Source organism: Spermophilus citellus (assembly GCF_964194105.1).
Source record: "Spermophilus citellus genome assembly, chromosome: 2".
Taxonomy (NCBI): domain Eukaryota; kingdom Metazoa; phylum Chordata; class Mammalia; order Rodentia; family Sciuridae; genus Spermophilus; species Spermophilus citellus.
The window spans coordinates 252,192,206-252,210,904 of record NC_138183.1 but is presented as its reverse complement, the minus strand read 5'-3'; the positions used below and the strand labels follow the sequence as shown (position 1 = coordinate 252,210,904).

Sequence of the window (18,699 nt, the reverse complement as noted above, 5' to 3'; positions counted from 1 at the left end):
GCTGCAATGTAAAATTAAGGGACATTTAGAGAAACACAATTTTGTTCTGTAGTCTGGATAATAAAATTGTATCACACATGTCATCACAGTGACTCGGAGGCTGGAGCTGAACGATTGAAAATTCGGGGACAGCCTCAGCAACTTACAGAGACCCTGTCTTAAATAAAAAATAAGCAGGGCTGGGGATGTAGCTCAGTGAAACAGCACTTGCCTACTATGTGTGAGGCCCTGAGTTCTATCCCCAGCATTTAAAAAAAATTAAATAAACAAACAAATAAATAGGACTGGTCATGTAGCTCAGTGGTAGAGCGCCTCTAGGTTCCATTAAGTTATTTCATTAATTTAATTGCAAAAATTAAATTAATGAAATAACTTTAAAAATGCATCATTATGTCTTGGTGGCTATGGAAAATAGTTTGTCAGTTCCTCAGAAAATTTAACAGAATTACCATATAGTCTAGCAATTCCACTCTTAGGGAAGCACCCAGATGAACTAAAAGCAGGCACCCAAAAAGATGTAAATCTATGTTTAAAGCAGCATTATTCACAACAGCCAACGGTTAAAACAATCCAAATGATCAACATATGAATGCATTAAGTGTGTTATGTCCACAAAGAGAATATTACTCAGTCTTAAAAAGGAATGAAATTCTGATACATGGTACAACCTGGGTGCACCTTGAAAACTCTATACTAAGTGAAATAAGCCACACACAAAAAGCACAAGTAAGGTCTGCTTTCAATTACATTAAGTAGATGAAGAGGCAAATTCACAGACAGGAAGTAGAATAAAGGCTGCTGGGAAAAAAACAGGCAGCTATTATTTAATTTGTAGTTTCTCTTTGTGATGATGAAAAAATTCTAGAAACAAATAGTGACATTGGTTGCATAATATTGTGAATGTACTTCATGCACAATTGGTAAAAAAAAATTGGCAAAACTGTAGATTTTGTATTATGTTTATTTTACCAGAATTCTCTTTATTTTAAAAGGATATTCTGGGTAGGTAGGACAATGTTCTTATTACTAGGTGATATGGGTCAAAATATTTAGGAAGGAAGTGTCTTAATGCTTGTAACTCACTTTCAGTGGGTCCAGAAAAAGAGAAAAGAAAGAAATGTGCAATAACAACAACATGTAAGGTATAAGTTTCACAGGATTAGTCTTTGAACTTCTCTGTAGATCAGAAATTCCTCAAAAAAAAAAAAAGTGTCCCATAAATACTTTTTGAATGGAGAGATCAATGCTGGAGGGGGCATTCCCAGCTATAGAGAGCAGCATAGGCAAAAGTGAAGAGGTGGGAAAAGTGTTTTCAAGGAGTGATAGGTGGTCTAGTTTGATCAAAGTAGGAGACAGATATGAACTGAGTCGTCTTGGGAGTTAAAGACAAGAAAGGCAGGGCAGGCTAGGCCCAGATTGGGAAAGGCCCTCATGGAAAGCAGCCTGTAGTACACCTGAAGGCATAGGAGCAACTGGTGAAGTCACGTAATACTGCTGAAAGATTAATCCAGCATGACACTATTACAGCAGGGCAGCCCTAGAGCAGGGACTGGGGTAAGGTGAGGAGTGGGGACAAAGGCCCTGGAGAATCTGATGACTGATTAAGGTGGAAAGTGAGTTATCACCTGGAGGTTCACTTTGTAAGGGACAGAGGAACAGAAGAGTCAGAAGGAGGGCCTGTTAGGAGCTCCAGTGTGGAAGGAAAGAGAATGAGTTTGGTCCTCTCCTAGCCTTCTTGTCAAATGAATCCTTCATAGTCCCTCAGATTCCAAAAGTGCTCCAACCAGCAACAGAATTCTCCTTCCAAGGACAGCTTCTCCTTCAGACCAGCCTCACCGGGCCCCACAAGCCACTCCCAGACCATGAAGCCCACAGATAATCAGCCTCCTGATGCCTTCAGTTCTGTGATTGGTGTCCTTTCAACCTAGTTCCTTCCTACTTCACCTTCACGTGATTCCTACTCTTCCTTCCTCACACTCCTCTCTTACTGAGTCCTTTCTCCTTTGTAAGAGGAGAGGAACCAGAGAATCTGCCCAGGCACACAAGTCCTGTAGTGTGCAAGCCCACCTGGACACTCCTAGGAGGTGGAGGTGCAGAAGCCAGGCAAGGGCCTCTGCCCCTGTAGTCAGCAGAGGTAGTTGGCCCTGCCTAGAGGGAAGGAGGGAGGGAGAGAGGGAAGAAATGACTGAACAGGGCTGAGGTGAAATGTGAGGCTGGAACAGGATGGTGGGGTGAGCCAGTGAGGACTGTGGGCAGACTGTGCTCATAACCTAAGAACTTGGATCTCATATAGAAAAGCCTTGCTCTGGGCCAGCTCCACCCACCACACAGTAGGCTCAGCAGTACCTGGGTGGAAGAATCTCCGCTTATCAGCTCAGGCATCCCACGAACCCCAAAATAAATCCATCTGTTGCAATCAAACTTCTTATTTGCCCACAAGGCACTCAGCCTCACTCCCAATGTCCCATTTTTGTGCTGAAGACAGCTTCAGGTCAGCAGCAATATGGACCTTCTGAGGAGGCAGAGTTCAGTTCAGCATTGGGATGATGAGATCATCAGACTGTGGACAGAGCTATAGGAGGCATCTAGCTGAGCCACCAATGAAGGGAAGGGTATAGAGAAGGTCTCCTGAGGACCAATGCTGGCAGGAGTCAGTCCATCCAACTGAGATATGCTGCCTGGGGAGACGGTCAGCTGCTGTCCCAGGGCGAAACTGCCTAGCAAGCCTCCGCAGGCCAAACAAAGATTAACCACATGGGATGTATATAACCAGATCCCTCTTCACTCCAGCCTCCTTCACCCAAACCTACCTCCACAGCTATCTCTGGCTTGAGTTAGGACAGCAGACAGAACCTACTTTAGCCTCAGCTTGTACCTCCTTGTGCCCTTCCTGCCACCTCCCCACCTAAACCTCATGACTCACTGAGATCTGCCAGGAGTGCCAGTGGTGTGGGGTGTGGCATTATCACCCAGGCCAATCTCAAACCAGGCAGGTTCTTGATAACTTCCCTCCCCATGCAGTAGGGGAAGAGCTTTCCTACTCTGGGTCCTTTAGGGCAGACTCAGAATCCCCTTCAAGCATCCCAGCTATCCAGGGTGCCTATATGGGAAAAAACAAACCTTGCAAAGCCAAGAGAAGGAGCACCAGCTCACAGATGAGATCTACCACCATGAGAACAAGTGCCTTCTAGCAAGGGCTTAATAAGGCTCCTCCTTGCCAAGCTTGGTGCAACAAACTGTAATCCTAGCAACGTGGGATGCTGAGGCAGGAGGATTATAAGTTTGAGGCCAACCTCAGTAATTTAGTGAGGCCCTAAGAACTTAGTGAGACCCTGTCTTAAAATACAAAATAGAAAGGGCTGGAGATGTAGCTCAATAGTAAAATGCCTCTGGGTTCAATTCCCAAGACCAAAAAAAGAGAGAGAGAATGAGACCTCTTAATCTGTCTCATGACAAAGTGATGCTGAGCTGGGCTACAAAGCTGAGGAAAATAGACTTGATACTTTTGGTTGAAACAAGGAAGAAGGAAGGTGTTGGTCCAGTTTCAGGGAGACAAGGACCATGGCCTCCCCAGTGGGAAGAGGGCGTCCCCTTAGCAATAACAGAGGCTATAAAGATCACTGGTCCCAATGCCATCATTTAGCACTTTGGCTTATAACCTAAGAACTCGGATCTCATATAGAAAAGTAAGTCATATAATCAAGTGTGGTGGCACACATCTATAATCCTAGCTACTCAGGAGGCTGAGGCAAGAGAATGATAAGTTGAAGGCCAGTCTGGGCAACTTAGTGAGGTTCTTTCTCAAAATAAAAAATAAAAAGGATTGGCTCAGTGGTGAAGCACCTCTGGGTTCAACCCCCAATACTACACCAAAAAGTAAAAGTCATATTACAAGACTGTCTGATGTTGCTGAGATCAAATGAGATCCTATATAAGTGACAGTGCTTTGGGCTGGGGCTGGGGCTCAAGCGGTAGCGCACTCGCGTGGCATGCGTGCGGCCCGGGTTCGATCCTCAGCACCACATACCAACAAAAGATGTTGTATCCACCAAAAACTGAAAAATAAATATTGAAGAATTCTCTCTCTTTCTCTCTCACTCTCTCTTTAAAAAAAAAAATAAGTGACAGTGCTTTGTAAATGTAAAGGACCATCATGTCCCTATAGCCAGCTGACAAGGCATCTGTGGTGGACACTGAGCTGTCATGACTTCCTCTCAAGCACCAGGCCTGGAGTTACTACGCTTTCCATGACTTTTATCTGCAAAGAAATCATAACATGCCCTGCAGGAACTCACCTACAGCCAGTGGAGTGGGAGCAAACTGCAGAGGCAGGATGAATAGCAGAGCAGGGCTCTGGGTATGAGCAAAGGCTGTCACAAGGAGGATACAAATTCACCTTGGCTCCTGTCTCCAGAAAAAGGAGCACTTTTGGCCCCTTAGAGTCCTGCGCCATCCCATATCTAGACCAAAAAAAAAAAAAAAAAAATGGTCAGTTGTGCTTTACCCCCTATCTGGTTGTACCTACTTACTCTCCCCTATATGCTGAGCCACACAGGATTCCTGGGTAATTAAGGCCTTTAATGAGTTAAATAGGCCCTGTCCTTGAATCAATTCCCTGTCAATCTTCTCAACTTGTGCCCTCAAGAGACACCTCCATCCAAGTCCTGAGGTAGGCCTCGTCCCTCTGGGTCACTGGGTACCTGTCTCTGAGGGATTTACTGTGGTGGTAGCTTCTGGGAAGGACTGAAGACAAGGCCCCAGAAATCAGCCTGAAGATGGAGTTGCTAAAGCCAACTTTGTTCCTTTGTAGCACCTGCAGGCCTTGGTAATCTGCTGGCATGGTGGTCCTAGTTTCCCACTTGCAGGTGGGTCACCGATAGGAGAGAAAGTGAGCCATAGAAAAACAGAGCCAAAGATGGGCACAAGAGCCAAAGGAATATCTGAACTGGTCCTCAAGACCACTGCATGATCCTAGGCTCTGCTTCCTCTCCTTCCAACTCCTCACCTCAGGTTCCAGGAAAAGAGGCTCACAGACCTTCCTGTCTCTTTGAAATCTTGTCCACTGGGCTCTCAATTGGCTGGTATTATACTAAACATGACAAAAATCAGGCCCTTGCTCTATAATCATTAGCTCATTTGCATTCTTCCCTTACTGGAGTGGCTGTAGGAGGAATGTAAGTCTAATTAGAGGCCCACGGTAATACCAACACTCCAGTCTGGTCCTCTCTGTAGGAAACTCACGGCCTCTATAAATTCATTGTTACGTGCTATGTGCCAACCACATGTCAAGCAGTGGTAAAACACTGACCAAAACCTAACCCCTACCTTCTAGTCAGGGCTACAGACATTTCTCCTCTGTGTGCCTCAAAGCTATGGGAAGGGTGTGCAGAATATCTCTTCCCTACTTCTTGGTTTATGCACACTTTCCACATGCTTTAGGAGGCTCACACGCAGAAGTCTCTGGTCTCTAAGTCTCCTGTATCCCACCTCCCTTATTTATTTATTTATTTTTATTTATTCATTCATTCAATTTTGTACCAGGGATTGAACCCAGGGGTTTTTAACCATTGAGCCACATTCTCAGCCCTTTTTATGTTTTATTTTGCGACAAGTTCTTGGTAAATTGCTTAGGGCCTTGCTAAGTTGCTGAGGCTGGCTTTGAACTTGCAATCCTCCTGCTTCAGCCTCCCAAGTCACTGAGATTACAGGCGTGCACCATTGCGCCCAGCTACCTGTACCTCTCTTATGATACATCACTTTCAACTTCAATTATGTGTGTCTGTACACATAACTGATTTCCCCCACAAGAACTTATGTTTCTTGAGGGCAAAGATTTTCTTATACATCATTGTATCCCTCAGAGTACCCCCGAATAGTGCCAGGTACATAATAAGTGCTCAAAAAGTGCCCAGGAAATAGTTTGCTTCATAACATGTAAGTGCTCACATGCTCTACAAATCTTAAGGAAGGAAAGAATCTTCCCCACCATGTGTTGTTGGGCCTTGGGTCCTCCCTAGATACTGTGTGGTGTGGTAATGATAAAAACTAGACTACCAGTGAAGGAGCAGATACACTGGCCTTGAACATCCAAACGTGAGTAAAGAAGACTCTAGCTCTTCCCCCACCAGAATCAGCCCATAAAACCATTCTGCCTAGAAGAATGGATTTGCCCAGAAATAAAGAAAACGACTTCAGAAATTAGGAAAAGAGTTAGTGGATGCTTTAAGAATATTAAAAATCCGAGACTTGGGATAATGCTTACTATCTGCAAATGCTGGGCTAAAAAAGGCATGTGCATTATCTAGTTTAGTCCTTCAAAACCAGAGGTGTTACTGTCATGATGCCCAGTTACGCACGCACAAGTCCTCATGAGTCTCAAGAGGTGTAACAGCAACCAAGCACAAGTTTCTCTGACTCCGCGTCCCAAGGTGAGATTCTTTCTCAAACCAACCTAGTTCCCTTTCTTCTTGCACGTGGTGCTCAGTGAGGAGCAATGAACCCACCATGGGGTAAAGTATCGCCCACTAGAAGACACCCTGGGGTTCATCTGTTTCAAGCCCTTATTTTACAGAGAGGTGAACCTGGGCTCGGCAAGATAAAGGAGTTTTCTTTCCTCTGGGCCACACAGCGCCAGGGGCTGCTCTGCCAGAGCATCGCAATGGATCTGAGGATTTCGGTCCAAGTCCTATTTTACCTGCCGGGAGGCGGGGAACGCGGGAGTGGCACTGAACCCAGAGGGGCTGGGAGTCCCGCGACCACCCACCACAGAGAAGGTTCCAGCCCCAGGGGCCTTGGACGCCTGCCGGACGCTACCTCCACGTGCGCACGCGGCGCGAGCCACCCCCGCCGGCCGCCCGCGCTTCAGGAGTACCTGCCGTCGGCGCGCAGGCCCTCGGAAGGAGGTGACCAGCCCTGGCGCTGGGGGAGTTGCGCGGCGCCGGCGCGAGCCAAGCCCGACGCGGACCGACCCAGGCCCCTGCACCCCAAAACGCCGAGCCCCAGGAGCCCGCGGACGCCGGGACGCCCGGACGAATACGGGAGGGATGGTTCCGGAAAGCAGGGCAGGACCGGCCTCGCTCCCTCAAGCGTCCCACTATGCCCACTCAATGGTCTGCAGACCGGTCCTAGCTCCAGTGCACCTTCGCAGGAGCAACACCCTACCCCAACTCCGACTTGCGCGGCCCGGACTCCAGGGTCGAGGTTCCCATGGAAACTAGAAGACACTCTTTGCGCCTGCGCGGGAGCGCTAGGCACCCTGGGAAATGTGGTTTCCACGGCCGCCCCGGGGGTCGGAGGAATGGACGCAAGGTGGCGCCCGAGCGTTGCGGTTCTGTTGAGCCTGGCTCCCAGGACTGACCCCGGCCGCGGCCGCCGCGGGACAGGCCTTGAAGGTAGTTTCTCGCGCAGTCGGGCTCTGAGGAGTCTAGGGTGCGGGGTAAAGGGGAGGACGCACGGTCTCCTGAACGCCTTTGATTTTGCAGTTTGAAGATGGGGCTCCCCTGGTGCTGGGTGGAGGAGTGGCCGCGTCGAACATCCGGCCCCAGCTCGGGGCCTGGCAGGGCTGGACTGACGAGAAGGTTTTGAAGGTGGAGCTGGCCCAGGATGGACCGGCTGCCCAGGCACCCCAGCTCCTTGTTGCCGCGGGGCTCTTGGGGCTGGGCATCGGGTAGTACCCCAGCACTGGCCGCCCTAGGGCGGTCCTTGGGCAGAACTGTGAGTCAGTGAGTTGACTGTCCAGACTCCACTCCAGAGTTAGGTCCTGGGATGAGAATCTAGAAACCTGGATCTGATTCAGGCTCCGTTCTTGATTCAGTATTTAACTCCTCTAAGTCCAGAAACGGTGTTATAAGGCCCTCCGTTTTTTCCTCTGGGATTGTTGCGTGGTGATGACATGGCTGTGTAGGCTGCACGGCTCTCTAAGGACATAAACAGAGTTTGCCATTCACTGTAAATTGGTGCAACTTCTTGGAAAGATATTAAATGATGACTCACAAAATTTAAAATGTGCATAACCGGGCTGGGGATGTGGCTCAAGCGGTAGCGTGCTCGCCTGGCGTGCGTGCGGCCCAGGTTCGATCCTCAGCACCACATACAAACAAAGATGTTGTGTCCGCCGATAAAATAAAATAAATAAATAAATAAATATTAAAATTCTCTCTCTCTTCTCTCTCTCTCCCTCTCTCACTCTCTCTTTAAAAAAAAAAAAAATGTGCATAACCTTTGCTTTAGCAATTCTAGAAATCCATACTACAGATTTAGTGGCTAAGTATGTGGAAAGATGTATATACAGGAGTGATTAATGAGACATTGCTTGAAATGGGATTAAAAAAGTGTTCATCCATAAATAACCGCCTAAATAAATGATGAATTCCACAAAATGGAATATTTGTGGTGATTTTTTAAATGAGGCAAATCTTTATGTGCCAGCGTGGAACTTGTAATACAAAAAAAAAAAAAAAAATTCTAAGTGCAAAATAGTATGTTAGTATGCTGTCATGTTTTAAAAGAATATACATACTCATGTATTTGATGGCATAAGCATGGATTGTCTTCGGAGGGCCTCAGAAGGTGTATCAGCTGTTGCCTATAGAGATAGAAGTGAGGGACCAGAGGACATGGTCAGAGCCTTTTCATTTTATATCCTTCTTAACTATTTTTTTCTTCTTCTTTTTCTTAGCAATTTGTGTGAGCTTTATATATGCTTATTGTTCTTAATTATTTGTATTTTAGTGCAAATAGTTTCCCCTCCAGTCTGTTTCCCAAATGCCAAATTTTACTTAAGAGTTATGGATTCTAGTGTGTGTTGGGGGCGCTGTGCAGTTCATTGAACCCCACTTTTTGATGTGCCCAGGTTGCAGAAGGCGGAGCCTGGCATTGGCTTTTGTCCTGACACTGTAGCGCTACCCATCTGCAACCCCAGGCTAAGACTACTGAAGGAGCAATCTGGTGATACTACTGGTTGAGTGCAGGAAGGTGGGCAGCCCCAGTGTTTGCTCAGCCAGATGGATCATGAATGGAAACTAGCTTATCCACCTGGTGACCTGAGGCATGCCACCCAGACAGGTGCAAATGATTCCTCTTCTGTAGAGCACACAGAGACTGAATTCTTGCTATGGGTAAATGGCATTCATTGTTAACAAAAATCTAGTGGGGAGGGGTTCTTAGAGTTAAAAGTCTAATCCCTTTGTTTTACAGAAAGAATCAGAGACTTAAAGTGAAATAACTTGGAATTGTGAAGCCAGAGATGGAGTCCAAGTCTCCTGCCCCACAGTGCTTTAGGGTTAGAGTAGTCTGGGCATCCCCCAGGGGCTGGGAGATTCATTTGTAAAGCTTGGTACATGGTCTCAATGAGTGTGAAGAGGTTCAGTGCCAGCTCCTATCTCTGAGCCCTGGTTTGAACAAAGGAATTGAGTACTACCTCCTTCCCCCAACAGTGTAGTATATCGTGGGGCACCTGAGAGAATGATCTTGGGAAGAGACAAAAATGACAAAGATGGAAGCATTGACTCTTCTTAAACACTAAAAGAACCTCTAGGCAAAAGGAGTAGGGTCATCAAACATCCTTCTCTGGCATTTATTAGTTGGCTTGGAAAATCAGGCTCTTTTTCATTGTAGGAGAAAGGTGATTCTTTTGTTTGTTTGTTTGTTTTATTATTTATTTATTTACTTATTTTTGGTACCAGGGATTGAACTCAGGGACACTTGACCACTGAGCCACATCCCCAGCCCTATTTTGTATTTTATTTAGAGACACAATCTCACTGAGTTGCTTAGCACCTCGCTTTTGCTGAGGCTGGCTTTGAACTTGAGATCCTCCTGCCTCAGCTTCCTGAGATGCTGGGATTACAGGCATGCATCACTGTGCCTGGCTTATTTATTTTTATGTGGTGCTGAGGATGGAACCCGGTGCCTCACACATGCTAGGCAAGTGCTCTACCATTGAGCTACAACCCAGTCCCATAAAGGTGATTCTTGGAACCATAAATATGCTCAAGAACTGGCATCAAGTGTCCAAAAGGAGTTTTAGCTTTTGGAATAGGTTGGTCTTGCCCAAATAGGCAGTAGCATCTTCCATTTCTTCATATATAATTTCCTTCAGCTGTCCCAACAGAGCCAAATGCCTGCTCCCCGTGTAGACATGTTCTCCCGTGAGGGAGCCTGCACCGCCAACATTTACCCAGGCCCTGCCCTAGAGAGGAGGGAAATAGCACTTGTCACCCCTCCTCTCCATTTTAACTCCAATTCCACCCCCAAATATACCACTTGCCCAAACTGAGCTGTCACAGGACACCTGGGAACAGTGACAAAACTGGAAGGAGTAGGAGAGGCCAACCACCTCCTTTTAGAAACAGAGAAGGATCTGAGTGAAAGACAGATGGCTTTATCATCAAATGTAAAATCACAATGTGAAAAATTTTTGTTTTATTTCTCAGTACAAAGTCAGATACTATAAGACTGAAAAACTGACCAGAGGCCACAAAGGACAGAAGGCGGCTCTTTGGCCTGATCCCCAAGACCCACTGAGGGCCATGGGAGGACTGGGGGCAGCAGCAGGCCAGTTGTGATGTGTGAAGGAGGTGACCTGCCAGCTCCCTCAGAGCCTCTGGGGCTGGGGATTGAGGGTCCTTTCTGCCTTTGGGGACCACTGGTTCCATGGCAATAGGTGAGGGTAGAAGGACCAAGATGGGATGTACAGGAGTTGAGGTGGGGCCTAAGCCAGAAAATTTGCCTTTAAAAGCTCTATTTTTGATTCCGTGACTGCAAGTGAATATTTTAGGGAGCGTTGAGAATGAAACTAGGGTGCCCTCACTCCCCAAGGCACCTTCAGTCGCTCTACCCACACCCCAGTAGAAAGTTCTGAGCTCTTGCCCGGCGCGGTGGTGCACACCTGTAATCCCAGTGGCTCAGGAGGCTGAGGCAGGAGGATCACAAGTACAAAGCCAACCTCAGCAATGGCGAAGTGCTAGGCAACTCAGGAAGACTCTGTCTCTAAATAAAATTCAAAATAGGTTGGGGATGTGGCTCAGTGGTCGAGTGAGCCTGAGTTCAATCCCGATACCAAAAAAAAAATAAAAAATAAAAATAAAATAAAAAAGAAAGTTTTGAGCCCTTGATAGGTGGTTTGAGATTTAAGGCTGTAGGTGGTGCTGTAGTGACAAGGTCTGGGTAGTCCTGCCAGGAGGAGCTCAAGGGAGTGTGTGTGGGCCGCAGGTGTGAGGGGTGCTTGTCTGAGGGCAGTGGATCAGTTTCTCTGTTTAAAGCCTAAGGGGAGAAGGCGTGTGTGAGGTCAGGCCTCGCCCTCCGCTCTGCTTTCGTCCACACTGGCCTGCCTCACCACCTTCCGAAGCCTAGGTGTGGAGGATATTCCAATCTTCGGCCCCTGCTCCTGCTCCTGCTCCTGGAAGGCCCGCGTCCGGCTGGCTACGAGGGCAGCACTCTGGAGGGCAACCACAGACTGGCGAGACTTCAGGGCAGGCCAAGACCCCTTTGGGGCCTGGCGGCCTCCCTTAGCCCTTGAGAGCTGAGGGGAGCACCTCAGAGGCTCTTCATCTGAAGACTCATGGGAGGAAAAAACCTGGAAGGGTGAAGGATAGGAAGAAGAGCCATTGGGAGGCCAGAGCTAGGAAGAAGGTAGGTGCAGGATGTTTGTCAATTGAATACAGAAAAATCGAGCTGTTCTCAGGTCCTTGACCTCACCTAATTGCAGCTTTCTTCTGGCTCCTAGAAGCTCTCTCCTCAACTGCCCTGAACCCGCCACCACCACCACCGGGGTTCACCAGCCTCTCCTCCCACCTCTCTTTGTACAGTCGGCCTAGTGGGCCACAGAAGGAACTCGGTGCCAGGCCCCCAACTAAGCTGTGTAGACTCATGGGTCTGGGTTCCTGGTGAGAATGCCAGCCTTCGGCAATGCCCACACCATCCGTCAACCTCAGTGCTTCCCTATTGGTCCATGCAAATGCTCCTGCATTCAACAGACTCTTTCCTCTGGGTCAACCATTTGACCTTGAGTCACTGTTGGGCCTGATTTCCTCAGGCAAGGATCAGCTTCCAGTCCTAGCTTAGTGCCCTAAAGCACTTAGCACACAGGGTTCTTCCTCACTCAGTCATAATTGGGCCCTGTGACTGCTAAAGCCCTCTCCACCCCATCCTCCATCGCAGGGCTCCTCGGATTTGGGAGACCATATTACCCATCCCACCTAGGGCAAGCAAGATATGTCCCCAGGACCAAAAGCTGGCTGTGACACTCAGGGCCTGAGGAAGATGCTCATTCCACAGCTGGAAGCCAAGCCCCTTAGAAAGCAGGTCCATTTGTCAGGCTGCGTGACCTGGAATGGGCTGGCTTGGCCCTGCTTCTTGATTGTTCTCAGCTCCCAAGACCTCACCTGCCCTCACTAAGTCTCCTCAACTGCTCAGAAGGGGGAAGGGAGATGCCCAGGAATGTAGTGCCCATCCTTGGGGAGCTTGGGGGACAGACTTCTCTGGTCGTGAGAGATACTAGGTGGACAAACTAGAGTAGGCAAGGACCAGGCACCCGAGATCCCCCTGCTCAGGGCCTAAAGCCAAGAACTAGTGCTGGTCTTCCCCCATTCCTCCTCCTCCTCACGGCCCCCACCACTGCAGATGGAACCCCAACCCAGCCTCACCTCTGGGAGGTCACTGGCCTCGGAGGCACCCTCCAACTCTGTGGAGGGCTCCAGAAGACTGATGGACCGCATGACCCCGCGGAGGTTGATGCGCGGCCGCAGCCCTGGCTCTTCTTTTGGGGCTGCCTGGCTTTCCTCCAAGCCCATAGCTTTAACTACCCCACTGCCCCCTGGTTCTGGTGGAAGAGGTGGGAATGGTGTAGAGACTTCGGGGGCCAAGGGCTCCTCTGGGGAGCCCCCACCCACTTTCTGTTCCCAGACGTGGCTCTGCCGGCTGTGAGGAGGTGGCCTTGAGTCAGCCTTGAGTGGCCCAGCAGCCATTCCCAGCATACACCTCATCCCTCCTTGTCCCCCGTCTATACCTGGCAGTCAGGATACCCTGGTAGGTCTGTAGTTGGCGCAGAAAGCCAGGGTTGGGCCGGACAATGGGCCGCAGCTCCTGCACGTGGAGCAGAGCCTGCTCCAGGCTCCAGCCGTACTGCTTCATGGCGTAGGCCAGCACCGTGGCAGCCGAGCGGCTGACACCCATCTTGCAGTGGACCAGCACCCGGGTGCCCTGTGCTCTGAAGAGGGGGGGATATGGTTAGTCCCCAGCCCTTCCTCACCTGAGGGGCCCTGCAGCATGGGGAGAGGGGCAGGTAGGGGCTTCTGACCCAGCAGAAATGGGGCTGGAGTAGGACACAGAGCTGAGGGCAGAATGGGCAGGAAGAAGACACTGGGTCTGCCAGAAGCCGGGGCCAGCTAGTGAGACTGGGACTGGGCCACTGGAGCCAGGAAGAACTGACCTCGCAGCCTCAATGAAGCGGTGTGTCTCTTTCCAGTGGGGCAGCAGCTGCGCTGACTCCTCATCCCAGAGGCGCACATTGTGGTAGGTGAAGCGCTCAGGGTAGAAGTTGTCAATCTCCCGGGCCATGTTCAAGATGTGGCTGACCCTGTACCAAAGGGCCCAAGGCCAGGCTGACATGGACACCAGGCACCAGGCCCACTGGCCACCAGACCCAGCAGACCTTGGGTGTTTCTGTTTAGTTCTGGGCTCTGAAAGTCAGGTAGTGCAACGCTCCTGGTGGGAAGAGAGCTGAACCAGCTGGCAGATGACTGACCAGGAGCACATGGTTCTACCTTCTTGGCCTTGAGTTTCCCCAGCTGGTCCAGGTGGCTGAGGTCACTACAGCAGTAACCCTTCCATTACTCTTGGAATTTAGAGCCCATCTTTTGAACTAAGTTGAGATTGGGTAGCTCTGCAGCAGCAAGTGACAGGGACTTTAGCAGGTCTCCCAGAAACCCGTGCACAGAGCAGGCAATCAGGTCCCCACTGGAAAGGAGGGATTTCCTTCTCTCTCAAGACATGGGCAGGTGTACAGAAGCCACTTCCTGCTTGGAAAAGATGGTCCATGACAGTGCAGGCCGCTGCCCTCCTCTTGGCATGGTTAAGGCCCTCTGTTCTACAGATAGGGGCCAATAGCTGGCCAGTGGGCAGTAAGATTGCCATCCATCCTGAGAGCCCATGCAAGGGCAACAGCGTTGGGTGGGGTTGGAAGCAGAGCCAGCTGGCTAGGCCATTCCCTAAGCGGATGCTGAGAGAAGGGGAGAGCGGTGGCAGTCCTGAGAGGACCGGATCCCCACCTGTTTCTCTGTAGCTCCTCCAGGTTGGCCGCGTTCCACTCAGAGCCCTGTGGAGTGGAGAGAAGCACCAGGCTCCCTTGCCTGTCTGTGCCTCTGAGCAGCAGCCACTGGGGTCTTGTAGCCCACCCCTGCAGCCTTTGCTCACCAGGTAGAGGTGGGGGAAGATGCGGGAAGCCCTGTCTTGCTGGGCCATGAGCAGCAGCATCTGGTTATCAATGAAGTCCCGGTACTGCTGGAGAGGGCATCCCAGGCGCAGCTCCAGGGCCTGGCGTATCTGTGGGCAGCACCCAGAGGAGGAGAACTTCCTGACACACCCCCTCCCCCCATCTGGGGCCTCTGAGGACAGTACCCTTCCCATCTAGACAGCTGAGACCATGACTGGGTTGAGGCCAGGTATGGGGGAGGGGACGGTTCAGAACTGGAGGGCAGCAGGTGGGAAGGGCTCCAGGGAGAGGCAAGCCCTGGGCCCCTCCCACCCTGCCCACCTCTTTGGAAGTGATGCTCTCCAGGTCACTGGTGTCCAGCACCTCCCACAGCTCAGCCCGGATCGCCTGCTCCATCTGCTCCTGCTCTGACGGCCTGGGAGCAGAACCCCTCAGTTAGAGGGCCCTGCCCTCTCTGCCATAGCGCCCTCCGCCTTTTCCTTCCTGCCCTCCCCCTGGCCCTCCTCCCTGCACTGACTGGCCAGGCTCTACGCTGGGAGGTCGCAGGGACTCCAGGTCAGCCATAGCCATCCACTCGTTGAGGCAGCTCTGGTCAGAGTTCAGTCTCTCCTGGTAGTGGGCAGCCCAGGCGAGGGCACTGCCGCCGGGTATGAGGCCACTGCCCAGAGCCACCTCACATGCCTGGTGCAACACCTGGAGCGTGGCCCTGGGACAGGAGAAGAGTCTGGGTCACACTGCCTTCCCTGCAGCCATCTCCCAAGGATAAGAGGCTGCCCTGGGGCTCAGCCACTGCAACACTTACCACATGGTCTGGATAGAGATGGGCTTGAAGATTCGGCTCTGCCCACCGGATGTCACACTGAAGCCCCTGAGGAGATGAGGTGGGGGTGGAGCCAAACTCCAACTCAGACAGAGAACCTACCCATTTGCCAGATGTGGGAGTCTGAGGCCCAGAGAAATTAGGTGACTTGCCCAGGATCACACAGTGAATTTGAGGTAGAGGTAAGAGTAGGCCCCAGACCACAACCCAGGTCTGCTATTGCCCTAGTCTCTCCCCACCCGCCTCTCCAGTTGCCATGGCTTACCCATCTCCATCTAGGTACACCTGGGTGTCACTCCAGAGGGGCAAGACCAGACCTAGGGTGCAGCAGGGGGAGCTGGCAGGGACAGAGAGAGATCCATAGTCCCTAGCACCTTACTTCTTTGCCCCATCCCTTCCTCTCCCTGCTCCCACCTGCTGTCAGGGAAGTCCACCCCCAGGAGGACTGTCTCCTCCTGGCTCAGGCATTCTCTTGTGGAAACCACCAGCAGATAGCGGAGTCGCAGAGGCCGGGCTGCCTCCAGCTGGGCTGCCTGGGGAAGATGGGAGAAGTCCAAATCACAGTGTCCTTGGGGACCCTACTCTGCCACCCCATTTGGATATACCCCAATCCAGAACAGCCCTTCTGGCCCCTGTGTCTCCCACTCCCACCCCCAGTTCCCAGGTTTAAGACCAGTGCCTAGGATCCAGTGGTTCCCAACTTGTGGATTTCACAGTCCACTGAAATGTTTAAAAGGTTCTTTTTTTTTTAACATTTATTTTTTAGTTGTAGGTGGACACAGACCTTTATTTTTAAATTTTTTTTAATGTGGTGCTGAGGATCAAACTCAGTGCTTCATGCATGCTAAGGCAAGCACTCTTCCTCTGAGCCACAACCCCAGCCCAAAAAGGTTTTTTCTTGAAAGAAGACTATGTGGGGATAAAAGGGGGGAAGGGGCCAGGTATGGTGTAATCCCAGCAAGTTGGGAGGCTGAGGCATGAGGATCACAAGTTTGAGGCCAGCATCAATAATTTAATGAGGCTGTAAGCAACTTAGTGAGACCCTATTTCAAAATTTTAAAACAAGGGGCTGGGGATGTGGCTCAGTTGTAAAGTGCCCCCAGGTTCAATCCCTAGTGCCAAAAAAAAAAAAAAAGAATGGGGGAGAAATGGGACTGACAGGTGGCCCAGTTTTTGGTTTTGCCTAGAAAGGCGATTTTATAAAAACCCTACATGAGGCCATAGGTTCAATTCCCAGCACCACATACAAAAACGTTTATCACCAAAGAACTCTTAAGGGCCTAATCTCATGGCCTGTACTCCTGTTTGAAATCCAGCTTTACAAAAGACTGCATCTTGTTTTTCACATTTTGCTACTGATGTGTCTGCAGTCTTTGAGGGCTGGCCCTTAGCCTCCCTGGACATGGAGTACGCCCTGAGCACTTCTGGGTTACTCATATGTCATCAGGAAGTCTCCCTCCCCTGACTCCCACCTCAAGGACCTAATTTGGCATTCATGCAGGACAAGCCTCCCAGTCTTTCACAGCCCTCCAGGCCATGACCTCGGCCTGTTAAAACGTCAGTAGCTGAAACAGTAGGGTCCTCAGGACTTGAGTAGCTCCTCCACTGCTCGGGGTGCCCCCATCAGACACATGGGCTCCACCCCCTCCCCGTGTGGGCTATGGATGGCCCCTCACCAGGCGGATGTCATCCTGTGGCCTCAGCAACTCCACCATGAGGTGCAAGTGCTGCCTCTGCTCCTGTTTCTGGGGCCCTTGCCCGTTGTCTGTCTGGTCCCCAAGAGGCTGCTCTTCATCCTGAGGTTCCTCCGCTGGCTCAGAGCCGGCCTCGGCTGCATTATCACTGTCCTTCCCGTCCTGCAGTCCCAGGAGGGCCCCACGCAGCACGGCAAAGCTCTGCCTGACAGGGTGGTGGGGATCATTATGGCCCCTGGGTTCTCAAACTTCAGGGGTGTCCGAATTCCTGGAGAGCTTCTTGAAGTGGATGGTGGACCCCCTCCCCAGAGAGTCCTTAGGACTGGAGTGGAGGTGCGAGAGCTTTCTGACTGGCCCTGGTGCCGGCTGCCAGCCTGGAGAACCAGCCTCAGCCCTTGAGCCCCTCTTCACCTGGCGCAGGGATGGGCTGCTCCTTTCCCTTTCCACCTGCCCCGAGAGGGGGGTAAACTTGGTGGGGGACCCAGGAGTCAGGTCCTGCCACCTCAACCTGCCCTTTGGCTAGTGAGCACTAGCCCAAGCCAAAGACTGGGGCCGTGGGTGAAGGATGGCAAAGGAGTGCCAGATGACACTCCTTTAAGGAGGGAGATGGAAGCCAAGGTAGCCCTATGCGTCTGTCCCAAGCCGATCAGGCCCTGGAGCCAAGGCCCACATAGGCACTAGAGTTTGGCTGCAAATCCTCCAGGGAGAGTTCTGTCCCTGACACCTGGAGTCCAGGGTGGCCCCAGGCTGGATGGAGGCGTCTGGGTCCAGGGAAAGATGCTCACCTGCGCTGGAGCTGGCTTCTGTGCCTCGCAGCCCGGTCCTGCCGAGAAAGGAGCCCCAGGAGAGCGTGAGGGTCAGGGCGACCCTCCTTCCCTCCCTTCTCAGAGTGGGTGTGTGTGGGGGGGTTACCCTGCGTTCCTTGGGGGTGCGAAGAGAAAAGGTGTCAGATGTCAATTCTCTTCCCAGGCCCCTCCCTGCGGGGAGGTACTATGGAAGTCCAAGTTCAAGTACAGCGGGGCGGGTGGGCTGGGGATGCCGAGGTGTGCGAAGGGATAGCCCGGCTCTGGGCCTCAGCAACTGGGCTGGCGCTCGGGACTCGGGATCTTGCTTGGTGGGGTTCCTGGGAGCCGCAGGACCCCCAGCTGGAGTCTGAGGCTCGAGGTTTCCCCCGCCCACCCCCTGGAGTAGGAGGAGGCTACTGCGGGCAGGACGCACGCCCCCAGGCCAGCGGGCAGCCAACTGCGTGGGCAGCACCAAACCAGACTCACCGTGGGCCCCACAGGCGTGGAGTGGCCGCTGGCCGGGGGCGAGCGGCTTACTGTCACCAGGGCCATGGACTCAGGCCCGGGACACCTGGGCGAGCCCCAGGCACGACCCCCTCTCACAGCCTCACGGATAGTCCCTGCCCCGCAGGACCAGGAAGGAGAGACTGGAGCCACCAGGGCCTGGCACCTCCTCAGGGGCGGCCCTTAAAGGGCCAGACTCTAGTCCAGCTGGGCTTGCAGAGCCGGTACTGAGCCACCGCGGTTCCCTCCCCTCGGGTCTCCTCAGTGCGGCCCGCCTCGCCCCGCCCCATCCACGGTGGGGGTGGGGCCGGAGGTGGGGCGCAGGTAACATTGCCCCTACCTTAACTCACTCCTGCGTTGGGTGGTTCCTGCCAGGAAGCGCTCCTGCCCCTGCCTGGGCCTGCCCCTACCCCTGCCTGGGTCCTCCCCTGCCTGGGCCCGCCCCTGCCAGGGACCTCGGTGCTC

General features: G+C 51.7%; 1 protein-coding gene and 1 long non-coding RNA gene across 3 annotated transcripts in view; both read right to left on the bottom strand.

Annotated features, from left to right (window-relative positions):
• The window catches only part of LOC308642779, a 44,450-nt gene extending 37,144 nt beyond the window's left edge, over nucleotides 1-7,306 (bottom strand). Inside the window, exons 1-2 of the long non-coding RNA XR_014020632.1 lie at nucleotides 6,872-7,306; nucleotides 4,296-4,460 (exon numbers count right to left, since the gene is read on the bottom strand). This is a non-coding gene — a long non-coding RNA (uncharacterized lncRNA). The remainder of the gene's footprint in view (nucleotides 1-4,295; nucleotides 4,461-6,871) is intronic.
• Nucleotides 7,307-9,901: 2,595 nt separating this feature from the next.
• SSH3 (slingshot protein phosphatase 3) lies at nucleotides 9,902-18,427 on the bottom strand. 2 transcript variants are annotated; one of them, XM_081280129.1, is made up of 14 exons: nucleotides 18,217-18,424; nucleotides 17,731-17,768; nucleotides 16,928-17,150; nucleotides 15,666-15,784; nucleotides 15,517-15,588; nucleotides 15,234-15,299; nucleotides 14,949-15,137; nucleotides 14,753-14,846; nucleotides 14,413-14,541; nucleotides 14,268-14,314; nucleotides 13,430-13,576; nucleotides 13,007-13,207; nucleotides 12,645-12,918; nucleotides 10,194-11,575 (listed from the first exon to the last, which is right to left on the bottom strand). In XM_081280129.1, the coding sequence occupies exons 1-14, from the start codon at nucleotides 18,280-18,282 to the stop codon at nucleotides 11,288-11,290; spliced, it is 1,953 nt and encodes a 650-aa protein (XP_081136255.1). In that variant the 5' UTR covers nucleotides 18,283-18,424; the 3' UTR covers nucleotides 10,194-11,287. The 2 variants fall into 2 exon arrangements, with proteins under 2 accessions (XP_081136256.1, XP_081136255.1); XM_081280130.1 differs by lacking the exon at nucleotides 14,949-15,137 and having other exon boundaries at nucleotides 9,902-11,575; nucleotides 18,217-18,427.
• Between the last annotated feature and the right edge of the window lie 272 nt (nucleotides 18,428-18,699).

Excerpts from the sequence above, each read along its gene's own strand:
- SSH3 (XM_081280129.1), bottom strand. The coding sequence starts at position 18,282 with ATGGCCCTGGTGACAGTAAGCCGCTCGCCCCCGGCCAGCGGCCACTCC. Across the intron at positions 15,785-16,927 it reads CACAGGATGACATCCGCCTG|GCAGCCCAGCTGGAGGCAGC; the intron begins GTGAGGGGCCAT and ends CATCTTCCCCAG. Across the intron at positions 13,208-13,429 it reads CGCTTCATTGAGGCTGCGAG|AGCACAGGGCACCCGGGTGC; the intron begins GTCAGTTCTTCC and ends CCCCCTCTTCAG.